Here is a 15,283-nt window from a genome sequence, read left to right as displayed (position 1 = left end):
GAAATTTCTCACGAGGTACATTCAGCACATGGTATCCACATGTGGTGTGAGGTCGTCACTCTACTCACTATTTGCGCTCTGCGGTGCTATTATCCTTATTCTGTATGGAATAAGGTCGAAAATCTCGTGTTCGGTGATTTGTTTATTTTATAACATTTTAACATCTCTATGACCTTATTTTATGAGAAGTTAAAAATTAAATAATGGAGAAATACGCATGTTTCTTTTAAGGATTTCATTTATTAGGTATTGAAAATAAATTATTGATCAAAAGTGAAATTTTTTTAATAGGTCACTACTTTATATTATTGGTCCTCTGTTATATTATTCCTTACACATTGTACATATCCATACATAATACCTAAAAATAGTAAGTTTAATTTTTCTAAAGAAAACATCATTGCAAGGATTGAAAGCGTCATGCTTATTTGAATAATGGTAAGAGATAACTAAGATTTTCTTGATAATTTTAGCTATAGAGTTAAAAATTTACTGGAAATTACTTAACTAGATAGTTATTAAACGAATTTCGAAAACTCAACTTTTGAAAAAGGTCTGCAAAATTTGTATCGTGTCTGTACAGGGTACCTACTCTGTTCCTAGTTTTATAATTCACTACAGCAATGCATTATGCAACCTGCATATCCGTCTATCCGTTAGTTCATTGATCACTTGAGATTCATTTGCATTACTTAGAAGTGCTTGCGGTGGATTAAATAGAATATTAAAAATAGGGTTTTAGCATTTGGTTTGAATATTTATAGATGGATAATGATTGATGTTTTAGATTTGTTTTTGCGTTTTATTATTAATCCATTATTTTATAGACTTATGTATAACATTGAAGTCAATCATAAGCAGTATTTGTAAGGTAAGAAGATAGTTTTTTTAATTAATGCCGTTTTATTATATTGAAATTTGAACCAGAACTTAATATTGAATTTCAGTGAAATGGTTACAGAAGTTTTTGTATGAACTTTTGAAAATCATACAAACTCCCGTGTGTCGTTATGCTACAAGCATTCAAAGCTACACGTTCCGTAGATTAGTCACTAGAGGGAGCCGGTAAATTCAGTGTTGCCATCTCTGATGTTTAAAAAATATTGATGACGTAATATTACAATTCCTTTTTTAAATATATATATAATATAGGCCAGTTTTTATTGTTGAAGTCAAAGTTTTAAATTGCACATATTAGGTAGCAATTGGGTAAAATAAAACAACCAATAATCTTAAAACTTTATTTCCAAAGTTTCTTGTACAAGCCAATAGAAACAATATCACATAATATTTAGTTCTTCGTCTTATCCGCGGGCGGGAGACGCAGCCTGCCCGCCAGTTCATGTGGAACATCCAGGTACGTCCGCTCCAGGCCTACGGTGAGGAGCAGCGCCCGGAGACGGTCCACCTGTTTTATAGTTTAGTGTGAATGTTTGTATTGAAAAATAATACACAGAAAGTTATGTAAGTATATAAAATTATGTGAGTATGCGAGTAAAAATATTTTAATTTACCAAATTATTTGATGCACATGAATATCATCAATTTTAAAGAACAAATAAAAAACAATTTCTACACGATAAAGGAGTTGCTGTATGATATTATCTTTTTTTGCATGCATGTCATGAATAGCAATTTATGGCTGGAAATATCATGGATTCTGTAAAAAAGCTTCTCTATAATAGCAAATAAAGATAATATTATTCTTTACCTCCACGGGATCTCCCTCACTCGACCAAACTGTGATGGAGGAGTTCAGAGATCCTGTCTCCCGGAGAAGATCCAGGATTACCGGCTGGCTGTTGGACGCGAGACCGGCTCGCACCTGGAAAGTAATATGTCTTTATTAAAGAAGTCGCTGAAAAAAAAAAAGAAATTCAAAGATAATAAATTTCTAGACTATTTTAAAAAATATTAGGAACGGTGTCGAGATTGTGTCGTGTGTGAAAATTGGCCTGAAATATTTTAATACCTACCCATTAAAATGCCAAACTCACCGGAAAAGTAACCGTTTGGTTCACATGGTTCTCATTCAAGAGTCGCAGCATGGACCCAATCTCTTCCCTACTGTATTCGCCCTCAGTGATATTCCCTCCGTACAACGTGGTCCAGCCGACAGAGAGCACAGCGCGTGGGTGCTTGGAGCCTAGTGTGAGGAACTTTACGGGATCCACTGGTTTGGTGGTGGCGTCAACTGGTCCTGGTAGGATGTCCGCGTTCAGCCATAGCGGGAATGTGAACTGGGAAGATGAATTTAGTGAATGGGATATGAAAATCATGGGCTAAATAATTAACCAAGATTACATTAGAAATATGACAAAGGCTAAGTTTTTTTTGAAACTGGTCGGCAAGTGTTTTTTTTTTTAATTGATTGCCTTTATTCTTATCCTAAGATGCAGAAAAATATTTAACGGTCATTAATAGCGCTTGATACGCGAATGTAAATAAATTTCATGATCTGATATATTTCCTGCTATTTATATTTTTGCAAACGAGCAACTTTTAATTGCTTCGATATTGTATCCAGGACCTCCCGATAGTTTCTTTATAACCACTGCGCCTATACACCTCAAACACTATCACCCATTAACTTTCTACTTTAATCATGTCCAGATTACGAACTAGTGACAAAGTGGTTAGTTGAGTCAGTGATGACAAAGAACACTATGTCCCAAATGATACAACACAAACAAATGGACACAGATACCAAAAAGTGTTAAATATGACGAAGACTACGATGATTAATGATTTTATCTTATTTGGCGCGTATCTCTGTTCATATATCCGACAACATCAGGCTACACAAAACTAGACAATTGATAAATTTATAATTAACGCCATGTATTCAAGTGAATGATTTCTCATTTCATATTCCATGTAATTAATAATCAGCATACCATGATTCTAGAAATAAATCTGTACGTGCATATACGCAGACCGCACAGTAGCAGACGCTTCGATACGTCAGTATGTATTAATAACTCCAATTTATTAACAAATATCAATTCTAACACCTTGCAATAAAGTTTAATTTCGTGTAAAACATATTACGGAAGCGGCCCAACACCCAGTGTACTTGAATAAGGGTCACTTTTGTTTTAAAGACGTGATGAATGCGTTTTAAGGATGTTCCCACAATGCAAGTGAGTGTACTGCATATATTAATTTTGCTGGTGTGGGTGTTTGTTCTTTGAACTGTTTTAAATATAATATATTGTTTTTACTAGGTGACCCGTTGTTCTGTCTTCGCGGGAATTGCCAAAGGCGCGAAATTATATTTTAATGGAATTGATAATTGCGTGAGTATTTAACTGGTATGATTTTAGGTGATTAATAATGTGGCCTAGTGAGAGAATTGAATAGAAACCCCTCCCCCAAATTGCGTTTAGTAATACTTGAATGCCCCCTAATATGCACGAAACAAAAATCTTTCCCGAGCACGCGAGCAAAACCAGAGACTAAAATGTAGCAAAATGACGTCACACTCGAAACAATTTCGACGGTAACTACCAAGCGTTTAATGCGTGATCTCATAAGATCTGACTGATTCTAATTGCACAAATGTGTCCGAAGCAATTGTATAACTAGCTTGAGGATATTGTCTCAATTATCGTTACATTGCTTTGGTCTTGCTCTATAATCTATATTAATTGTATGAAGAGGTTTGTTTGTAAGCTTTGAAAGTACTAGTTATAATTATGTACTATTTTTCAGCTGTAGAAATTATGTTATAGCGTAAAAATCACCTAACTTAATATTCTGTACCTATATGACTAATTTATGGTCATTCAGAATAAGACGTCGATTAAAATTATTTTAAATTGCACGTTCATCTTATTTAGGTACAATGTTGCCAGGTTAAAAAATATTCACAAATTTCATGCTAAGTTATAATATTTAAGAAAAATTGATCATGCAGTCGTTAAATGTAAAAGGGCTAGTAATTATTATCTGATTATTATCTATCTGAGTAATTATTTTCTGTAATTATTATCTTAATAATTCACATATTTCCACATGTTAAAATATATTAAAATTCATAAATTCTTACCTCAGGCTTAGCAAACGGCGCGATATGGTCTTGAGCCTTTTCGAACGCCTCAATGCTTTTGAAGTCCAATTTCACCCCCTTCTGCTTTGGGTTCACATTATTATATTGTGACACTGCCATCAGGAAGTCAGCAAGAGAGAGGTCTGAGGTCGTGGCCGGAGGATGCGCCATGATCGGTATGGGAGGACCGTCTTTGCCAACCACGTGGCCGAGAACTATGTCCGCTTCTAGCATTGATACCTCACCTGGTTTAATTATAATATGAAAGAAATGTCATCTTTAATGGTTATTCTAATAAGTATTGTGAAGGTAAGGCAAAGATAGAAAAACTTTGCATATTTACAGAAAATTTCGGAAGTGCTGACTGCTGACGCGCTCAAGAAGATAATATTTTTATTAACAGAATGCTACACTATTCAGGAGTGCCTTTTTTTCATTAATTAAACCTGGTGAAGCCTAGGCGAGCAGCTATTAAGAAATAAGAAAAGCTAAAGGTAAGCTTAAGGCAAGATAAACTCATTTAGATAACTTATCATAACTAACGAAGCTTTGGAGCTTTAGAGGCTTTATGAAGTTACCCTTTATGAGGGCGTTATGGTTTGATAATTTTTTAAACTAAGCCATGAATAATTAAGATAGCACTCACTAAGCTTTTGAAAATCTTTATTTAATAATAATAAAGCGTCGTGAAACCAACTATTTATAAATATCATGGTATGGGTTCGCCAGTTCTTAGACCTAATCGTATTGATTTAAATGTGTCATGACTTGTAAAAATGTCTATATTTTGTCCCGCCATCGTAAATAGTGTTACTAAATAATCTACTAAACTCTAACACGCTTTAATTGTAACAAACGGCCGGGTTTCCTGGAATGAGCGCGACAGCTGGTCTGTGGTGCATGCCTATGCTATTCGTTAATTAAAATCAATTTAACACTTAACATTACTACTGGGTTACTCATAACAATTACAAATATTTAGCGCTCTTAATCGGCGCTATCAAATTATCTTTTGCATGTAAGGAGTCGCCAGTGAGTTTACATAAGGACATTCATTATTCTAAGTTTAATTATCCTAGTTTAATGAACCTAGACTTCCGAATGCTTCTTACGCCTTTTGGTGCTGATTTCAGCACGAATCAAATATTCAGATCAAACGGATTTTGAATGCAGCACAAACGCATATAATATCTACTAAATATATTAAAATAATATTGTAATTTAATAAATCCACTTACTAGCTAAAGTAGCTTCGAGATAGGTCTTATTATTGACAGCATGTGCCCAGGTGACTGTGGTCAGATTCTTCATGCTTTCCTCATCTCCTTGAATATAGCTTGCTGAAATTAAAGAATTATTAAAATATACCAAAATAAACATGAAATTTTTAATAAAATTATAATATTTACATTTAAATTTACAAATGGACATAATGCTGCGCAAATAGTAGTTAAATTTACTAGTTATTTTCTTTTATTTTGGTCTTCCGTAACAGCATTATTTTTCCTATAAATTATGTCCGAATCCTAAAGGTTCTGCTGTCGATATTACTCAATACGGATTTTTATTTGTTACTTTTATTTATGTAGTTTTAGTATTTACTTGGATCAGAAAAATCTTTGATGTAAATAATCAACACAGATTTTTATACAAAACGTGAAATGAAATACCTATGATATTTAAAAAATCAATAAATCTGGACTATAATAATTATTGTAAATAATTTTAATATATTTTAAACTAGCAACATTAACTGAAAAAAAGTAAACATGTTTAATTATTTGTGGCAGCAAACGTCAACATGGCAGTTGGCACCGGTCATGGTTGCTCAGCTGCTGTTTTGTGTTTAGAAAGCGAATTCTGCGAAATTAATCGAATTATAAGAATTAAATGATAAGTATGTACTAATATCTACATACCCATTGTATTGTTCCACTTCCACTTTTTTTGGAATGTGCTATGATTTAATTAATAAATGTCTCTCTAAACAGCTTACGTAGGTATTTGTTTAGATAAATAACAAATTATTGTTTGACAATGAACTAGAAAATATAACAATGATCAATATGACACTGACGTCTGACAACCTGATGGCTGATTGCCTCTTCTTTCGAAACATTGATTGTAGTTCTTTTATGTTTCCCTAGATGGCGCTTTGATAAAAAATAATTAATTATATTATAACAACAATTATTTTTTAATTATACTACTTATCCTAATATTATTGTAAATCTACAAGTATTATTGCGTTTAGATCTATGTAATATTATGTCTTTATAATATTATTCGTTATAATTTTAAAATTACCTAGATATTACAAAATATAATATATTCACCAATTTGATCATAAAAATAGGTACCTACCTATCCCTGTCTTTAATCAAAGTTATAATATTTAATGGTACAACACAAAAATACCCACGCTGCAGAAAGTATATTTTAGACATTCTATATAAATTTAAAAGAACTAATATTAAAATATAGCCCAGTAAATTAACACTTCCAGGTAAATATTTAAATCAAGACTTTAAAATTTAAGCGTAATATTATTTCAAGATGGTCTAATTACGAATAGAAATAGAAAAAATCTAGATTTCTAGATCGGCAGTTAAAAGAGTTTACTGACACGATCACCTGCCTAGATTTAGAACAAAATAATTAGACTATTTGCACACAGATCTGGCGTAGCTATCGACATAATATCGTTGCACTTGTTTCTTGTTTTTAGGGTTCCGTGTTTAAATTAGTGGAGATGAAACTTTGTATAGAAAAAACTCAGTCATTTTATATGTCAAATTATTTTCTGAGGTAGGTACCTCTATAATACCTAGGTAGGTATTTAGTACATAGTATAGGTATTATTGCTTGATTAATAGGTTTATTTTCAATATCAACTTTGGTCTATGGCCGCATTAATTACGGAATGATTTTATTCGCAAATAAGTAAGTACATATTAAAAATTTAGTAAAAAAAAAAGTTTATTTTTGGTCCCAAATTTTTACAAAAATTTCTTGTGAATTGCACATTCAGGCTGTTTTACATTCTTTTGTTTCGAACGATACTTAAAAAATAGCAAATACGGGAATATAAAAAGTTGCCGTACATTTTGCTTAGGGCGTTATAAGTTTATTCCTTATCGTCTCGTGTATCTGATTACTGATTTGAGATATTTTCTAACATATTTCGTACTTATCAAGATAAAATATTCATAATCGATAGTATATAAATATTGATATTCTGTGTCTATTTTATCTATTGTTACAACAGATAAACTAAAATACAATTTCGTTTACAATAAATGGGACATCAGTGTAGTTAAAAAAATGTACATAATATTCAAATTGTATGTCAGCATCTCAGCAACAGTAATTTGTCTGTACGGTTTTTTTTTTTTGTTTATCCAGACATAGTTTTATAGTACCTATCTGTGATCCATATCAAAGGCCTATTTATAAAATTGAGTGGTGCAATTATAAAAATTTAATGTAATTGTTTGTCATATTTTTTCTCAAGTCATTTATACTGATTTTTTTAAATATCAATCAAAATAAAATTCTCGTGCTCAAAGTAGAATGAAACCGAAAACTTCCCCGAAACAGTTTGACTTTGGTTTTTATGATTTTTAAATTTGAAAATGAGGCTGTGAAATTTAAAAATGATTTATGACCATGAAAAATACTGTACCTACTACTTTTCGGGGTCAGGCAGATATTATTATCTACTAATAGGTATTAGGTATACCTAACTTATATTATGACCGCCTCCTTGGTCTTGGGTTCGATTTCCGGTGGAACCTAATAAAAATAGAAATCGTCTGACAGGACACAGAAGGCTGTTCACCTATTAATTGCCTATAAAGAAAATCGATCACTGAAATTGATGCTTAATGCATTTGTCCCAAACCCTGCAAGATGACGCGGGAATTTACTTACCTAATAATATTATTAACCTTTCCCCTAATCACTGAAACTCAGGAATCTCAGACTATTGTTGAGAAAGAGAAAAGGACAAAACACTATGAAAGAAATGAAAAATGTAGATGCAAGTAATTATTACCTACCTATGTGCATTGTTACTTATTTAATATTTTTATATGCACTAATCTACATAAATTGTTCAAATACATACTAATATATTAAATTTTAATAGCGTGCACCAATTTTTTTTTGCTTTGCGTATTTATTCCGATGAATCAAAAAAGGCACACCCATGGTATAATTCCAAATAGTCGAAACCGCTACAACCTTACCTTATACCTTATATTTGTCTGATATATCATTATAACTATGAATTTTTTTAAATATGTGTCCAATATTTTCAAGAAATTCAACCGCTTTACCAGGCTATTAAATAAAGTTATAAAGATGGTTGCTCTTTAACTACAGAATGGATTTATCAAACTTAACTAGAATATACAGGCAAAGTTTTGCATACATTTACTTAACGAAAAAAAAAAAAAAAATTTTTCGTTAAAAAACTTAAACTTTCCCCGTTACCACGCTCGCTGCCAAGTATGCGATACACGTTGGGATAATAAAGAATAAATCGCGGTTTAAAATGTTAATTTCCAAAAAATAATAAAAAAAAGAAAATACATACCAAAAGCAAGCACGAGCAAGATTCTAAACATGTTCACGTATGTATTAAAAAACAGGTAACATAGCTGGAGACTGAGCGACGTATGACCGGTATGCCACCTGTTTATTGGTAAATGGAGCAATCATCTCGATTGTCGCAAATTGCGTCTCCAAGGATGTTGGGGTGATAGCAGTTATCATTTGATGACGCGCGACAGATTGCGCTGCAAAAACCGTCTGTATTCAAGGTTCAGGATATGGGGAACATGTCTTTTTTATTGTATTTTTCGCCTCTGTTTTGGATTTTCAAATACGTAAATTGTGTACTTGTTAAAATAAAAAAAATATGTAAAAAAAAATGTGTGCGTGTACAAGTATACACACGTAAGAAGTGAAACTTCTTTATGATCTTATTTTTCAAAAACTAATCTAATATATAAAAATCAATGCCACTTTTCGTTGTAATTCCATAACTCGAGAACGGCTGAACCGATTTCGATAATTCTTTTTTTATTATATTCCTTGAAGTACGAGGATGGTTCTTATGTAGAGAAAACGTTAATATGTACCACGGGCGAAGCCGGGGCGGACCGCTAGTTTACTATATATGCAACTTTACAGAAATACGTCAAATCACGCGTGGTAGGGATAAGAAAAAGATGGCGCGTAACGGAAAAATGTCACACATAACGAAAAAATGTTACACTAAATTTTTTTTTGCAACCCCGAAATCGAAGTTTCACTTCAATGAAAAAAGTCTGTAAGTGGTTAATGTTATGGTTATCCACTACTTAAAAATTAAACAGAATCCATAACGTAACCCATTTAAAAAAAGAGTTTTTATTATATCGTGGGATTTATGCGAATCACTCACAGCGAATGATTAGAAAATTTACAAAATAAAAATTTTAAATTCAAGTACGTATCTATCTTAATACACTTTTTCACAAAAAATATGTAATCCAGAAAATATGATGAGTTTTGTTAGGAACTTTCCACCTTGGTAGACGGAGTAATTGCATACAATAGCCGTCTGCAGTCTGGCATCAATGATATCCATTCAGTTTTAACTTGATACATAAACCAACATATTTTACTAGCTGTCCTGGCAAACGTTGTTCTTCCTCTCTTATTACAAACTAGCTGCTCCGCGCGGTTTCACCCCCGTGGCTCCACTCCTGTTGGTCGTAGCGTGATGATATAATATAGCCTATAGCCTTCCTTGATAAATGAGCTATCTAACACCGAAAGAATTTTTCAAATCGGACCAGTAGTTCCCGAGATTAGCGCGTTCAAACAAACAAACAAACTCTTCAGCTTTATAATATTAGTATAGACTAGCTGCTCCCCGCGGTTTCACCCCCGTGGCTCCGCTCCTGTTGGTCGTAGCGTGATGATATATAGCCTATAACCTTCCTCGATAAATGAGCTTTCTAACACCGAAATAATTTTTTAGATCGGACCAGTAGTTCCTGAGATTAGCGCGTTCAAACAAACAAACAAACTCTTCAGCTTTATAATACTTATTAGTATAGATAGGGGGATAAAAAATAGATGTTTTACGATGCTCAGACCTCGATATGCACACGAAATTCCAATGAATTTGTGCATTCGGAGGAGTACGAAAACTATCATCGTGATTCGTGATGACACGAGAATATTATATGTATACCTACACGAGAATTTTATATGTGTAGAGAAGAAATTAGGTACTAAATACTACTAACCTAATCAAATAAATCTGAAGAGTTTGTCTGTTTGAACGCACTATTTTCAGGAACTAAGAACCGTACTATTGGACCAATTTCGATTTTTTAGAGCTTTTTGTATACCACGGGTGAAGCCGGGGCGGACTGCTACTTTATAATAAAAAGGGACAGTTCCTGACTTTATACGTAGGCTTAAAAATAACTGATGCGATCAAGAAAATTCTGTAAAAAAAGCTTCTTTACTTATTCATAAAGTTACATATCTATCTACTATTATAACTCTAACTAACAATGCCTCGCGGTTTTACCCGCGTGATGATATATAAGCCTACTAGCTTTCCGCCAGCGGCTTCGCCCGCGTTTTCAAAGAAAAACCCGCATAGTTCCCGTTCCCGAGGGAATTCCGGGATAAAACCTATCCTATCTCTCAAGTTGGATCGAACTGCACATGGTGTGCGAATTTTATTATAATCGGTTAAGTGGTTTAGGAGTCCATTGAGGACAAACATTGTGACACGAGATTTATATATATTAAGATAGCCGTCCTCGATAAATGGGCTATCGCCTATCTTACACCGAAAGAATTTTTAAAATCGGACCAATTGGTTCCTGAGATTAGCACGTTCAAACAAACAAACAAACTCTTCAGCTTTATAATATTAGGAAAGATATAAATATCACTTTCATTGTAAATTCAATTTTGATGCAATTTTCCATACACATAGACGAAAATTCATACAAAAGCATACAATTTTCCTCCCAAGTCCCAGTACATTACCGACGTCGATGACGTAGTTATAATAATTTTATTTTTATTTTTTATTTATACACTTTATTGTACAATACCAGTAATAAAAAAAAAAACATATATAATTAAAGTTTAACATGGAGAACATGAATATTATGGTAAGTGCACAATTGGCGGCCTTATTGCTTAAAGCAATCTCTTCCAGGCAACCGAAAAATAAAGGACATGTACGATGCTGGTTAAGCGCGAAGACGCAATCATAAAGAAAAAAAAATAAATAAATAAAATCAGGGATAAGAAAACAAAATCAAAAAAAAAAAAAAAAATTAGATAAATAGTAATGTATACAAAACTTAATAATATCAATATTACATACATACTACATCAATACTTAAAAAAAAAAAAATAATAATAATATAATAATAAAATAAATAAATAAATATAATACAATTATATAACATCTTATATGTATACCTACATAAATATGCCAATAAATAAAATATATCATACTATACACAATATTAAACATTTTTTATATAATACAAATACAGATTCATATAAATATATACAGATAAAAAAAGGTAACTAAATAGTGGAAAAAAAGTGCTCTTTGACAAGTGCTTTGAACAAGTGCGGTGATTTGGCGCGTCTGATAGTCTCAGGGAGAGAGTTCCACAGTCGAATTGCTAGGACGGTATAGGATGAGTTAAAAAAATTAGAATGGTGAATAGGGGTGGATAGGAGAAGGAGATCAGAAGAACGGAGGGAAAGGGAACTATTGGAATGTAAATATTGGAACTGATTCTTAAGGTAGATAGGAGTTTTCGGGTCAAACAGGATAGAGTACAAGAGTTGAAGGATGTGAGTATTCCGGCGAAGACGAATAGGGAGCCAGTGAAGTCTTTTGCGAAAGTCAGAAACATGATCGAACTTGCGTAAGCCGAAGATGAATCTGATGCAAAAGTTTTGCAGCCTCTCGAGAGCGTCCAGTTGATATTCGTGAAGATCGGGATAACAGGAGTCGGCATAATCCAGGAAAGGGAGTAAAAGGGATTGAGACAACGCAATTTTGGTAGAAATCGGAAGAAAGTTGCGCAACCGACGAAGAGAAGAAGCAGAGGCATATACTTTTTTCTGCACTTCCTTAATTTGATCACCCCAGGATAAGTTTTCGTCCAAGTGCAAACCAAGACTTTTCACCTTTTTACTGAAGGGAATCATCGTGCCGTCTACCGTAACACTAGGTAGGTCTTCCCAGTTAATTCGACTTGTGAGCTGTCTACTTCCCAAAACAATTACCTTGGTTTTTTCAGGATTTATTTTTAAACCATGGTCTTTACTCCATTTAACGATGGCAGCTAGCTCAGTATTTAAGCGAAAAATCTCGTTCGGTAGTTCAGATAAAGAGGCGTGCGAATATAATTGGAAATCGTCTGCATACATATGATAGGGAGAATTAATATTACTGGAAATAGAGTTAATAAAAATTGAAAATAAGAGAGGAGACAACACGCCACCTTGCGGAACGCCAGCATTTACGTTACACCAAGAAGAAGACAAGTCTTCAACCAAGACACGCTGCCGACGTCCAAACAAGTAACTTTGAAACCAGTCAATAACCGTTGGAGATATGTTGAGAGAGCGTAGCATTGCTAACAAAACATCATGATCGACGGTGTTAAATGCGTTGCTAAAGTCAAGTAGAGAAAGTAATGTTAGCTGCTTGTTGTCAAACCCCCGGCGAATGTCATCTGTGATTTTGATAAGAGCAGTAGTTGTGCTGTGACCTGGTCGGAAGCCAGATTGAAAAGGATTGAGGAGATCGTGAGTATTGAGGAAGCGACTTAGTTGCTCTTGTACTAAGCGTTCTAAAACTTTAGACAGGAAGGGTAAAATAGCAATAGGACGGAAGTCTGAAAGGGCAGATGGTTTAGGATTCTTGGGAAGAGGAAAAATGTGAGCATTTTTCCAATTATCAGGAAATTGGCCAGAGGAGATGGAAAAATTTAAAATATGAGTGATAATCGGGATAATGATAGGAAGGATGGGAATGATCATGTTCCGACAAATACAGTCACTTCCAACCGCCTTAGAGGTGATTGACATTATACTCTTCTCAACACCACAATCGGTAAACTGACGCAAAACAAACGGAGGAATATCAGGAGAAGGTAAGGAGTTGAGATAATTTAATGTACGGGATTTAGAGTTAGCGTCAAAGTCACAAAATGGACTAGAGAAATGAGAATTTAGATCATCAATATTAACTGATGACGGAAAAGATTTTTGCATTTTATTGCCAATACCAAGAGTTTTTAGGAATTTCCACACTTTAGAGGGGTCGCCGTTTTCGACAGATTGGGATATGTGACGTCGTTGTGCATCCCTACATAATGTATTGCAGCGATTTCGAATTTTCTGAAATTTTTCACGATTAGTGTCCGAGTCTGTGGAATTTAATTTTGCCTTAGCACGAGCCTTTTTTTTTAACAACGATTTAAGTTCAGCCGTCATCCAAGGAGCAGGAAGCTGCTTCAACTTGACTGGACGTATTGGAGCATGAATATCAAATAAGTTCAGTAGTAAAGAGTTGAAGAGAGCCACCTTATCGTTAATGGAATTTTCAGCGTAAACAACCGACCAATCAATCTTGAGGGCATCTTCACGCAGTCGATCATGATCGATTTTACCAAAATTGCGTTGCATGACGATTTTAGGTTTAGTTTTGGGTGGTTTCACTGAGTAAGAGAGGAAAATAAGGTCATGATAGGAGAACAAGGAACCAGGGCATTGACCATGTTTAGCAACATGCTCAGGAGAGGAGACTATGATTAGATCAAGTAATTGTTCCCTGATTGAATCCCTACTTCCAATAGAGTGATCTAGAAGGATTTACAATGAATAATTGGCATAATTTCAGGAAGAATGCAATACAGCTCTGATTAAATGTGAATAGTATGTAATATTGACGTCGTAAGACTCAATGGGTCGATCATGTGTATAGTACAAAGGGATTTGATGTGTTTTTACTTCTAGTATAATATTTTGAAGTTTATACCTAGTGTATAGCTTTCAGCCTGCGGCCTCGCCCGCGTTTTCAAAGAAAAACTCGCATAGTTACCGTTCTCGTAGGATTTCCGGGATAAAACCTATCCTATGTCCCGGGGTAAAAGTAGCCTATGTCCTTTTTCGGGTATTTAAATATCTCTATACCAAATTTCATGCAAATTGGTTCTGTAGTTAAGACGTGATTGAGTAACAGACAGACGGACAGAGTTACTTTCGCATTTATAATATAAAAAGTATGGATTGTGTAGCTAACATTACAGTAATGAGGTAAGGGTTAATGTAAGTGGCAAACGGGGATCCTATTAATTGACCTTTAGCGCTGCATTGGTGAAAATTAAATTACGAGCAATAGTTTTTGTATAATGTGTGTACAAATAAACAGAGGATATAATTTCTTGAATTTGTTGTTTTAGTTATAGGTACCTTTTTTTTTTTCCGGGGAAAGGGCCGCGGGTTATGTCGGATTCCTACCGACCAAAACCCCACTGTGTTCCGTCAAGCCACATAAACGACGGGGCCACGGGTATAGGTAGAATTCTTCCGTGACCCCATCAGCAGCTGCCCGTCTCCAGGTAGTTATAGGTACCTAGTTATTGTTAATAGGTACCTAATTTAGGTACCCAATTGATAAGGTAACCTACTCATCTTCTGTGACTTGACAATGTCTGTCTCTTATTTATTTTTATTGAAGTCGTTTTTCTGACGATGCATTTATATCAAACGAACATAGAGCTAGAGATAGAGCAAGATCACTCTTCCTTGATCTTTTAGAATTTATTATTTAGTCCTAAGATTTAGTCATTATAGTGTATTAACGAAAACAGATTCAGTGTTGTTCAGTATTAGAATATTGCATGGACTATTTTCGAGCGCACTAAGAATAACCAAAGGATGCTCTACGCCTGTTTACACTAAACGAATTTCACATAGTGGGGTTAGAATAAGCATTCGCTCGTTTGATGTAAATGCAGAACAATCTAGAATTCGATCGAACATTCTCCTATACTATTATTATGATAAGTTACCTTAGTTCGATATCTGTATCACCAATTTAATTTACCTTTAATTTTTATTCTACGTTATCAGTTGCCTTGTTTAAGACCCTTTTGTTTCTGACCTCAGAATGAT

The 15,283-nt window shown here is 34.0% G+C and overlaps 1 protein-coding gene across 2 annotated transcripts; it reads right to left on the bottom strand.

Moving 5' to 3' along the window:
• Nucleotides 1-1,227: 1,227 nt before the first annotated feature.
• Nucleotides 1,228-8,793, bottom strand: LOC123693672 (protein FAM151A). 2 transcript variants are annotated; one of them, XM_045638864.1, is made up of 6 exons: nucleotides 8,652-8,793; nucleotides 5,290-5,391; nucleotides 4,052-4,296; nucleotides 1,998-2,240; nucleotides 1,712-1,825; nucleotides 1,228-1,408 (listed from the first exon to the last, which is right to left on the bottom strand). In XM_045638864.1, exons 1-6 carry the CDS (start codon nucleotides 8,680-8,682, stop codon nucleotides 1,292-1,294), a joined length of 852 nt encoding a protein of 283 aa, XP_045494820.1. In that variant the 5' UTR covers nucleotides 8,683-8,793; the 3' UTR covers nucleotides 1,228-1,291. The 2 variants fall into 2 exon arrangements, with proteins under 2 accessions (XP_045494820.1, XP_045494821.1); XM_045638865.1 differs by lacking the exon at nucleotides 8,652-8,793 and adding an exon at nucleotides 5,971-6,085.
• Nucleotides 8,794-15,283: the final 6,490 nt, after the last annotated feature.

The sequence above is a fragment of the Colias croceus genome, chromosome 8 (genome assembly GCF_905220415.1).
Source record: "Colias croceus chromosome 8, ilColCroc2.1".
Lineage (NCBI taxonomy): Eukaryota > Metazoa > Arthropoda > Insecta > Lepidoptera > Pieridae > Colias > Colias croceus.
Note: the sequence above shows the minus strand (reverse complement) of the source record. Positions and strands in the feature narration are given on the sequence as shown.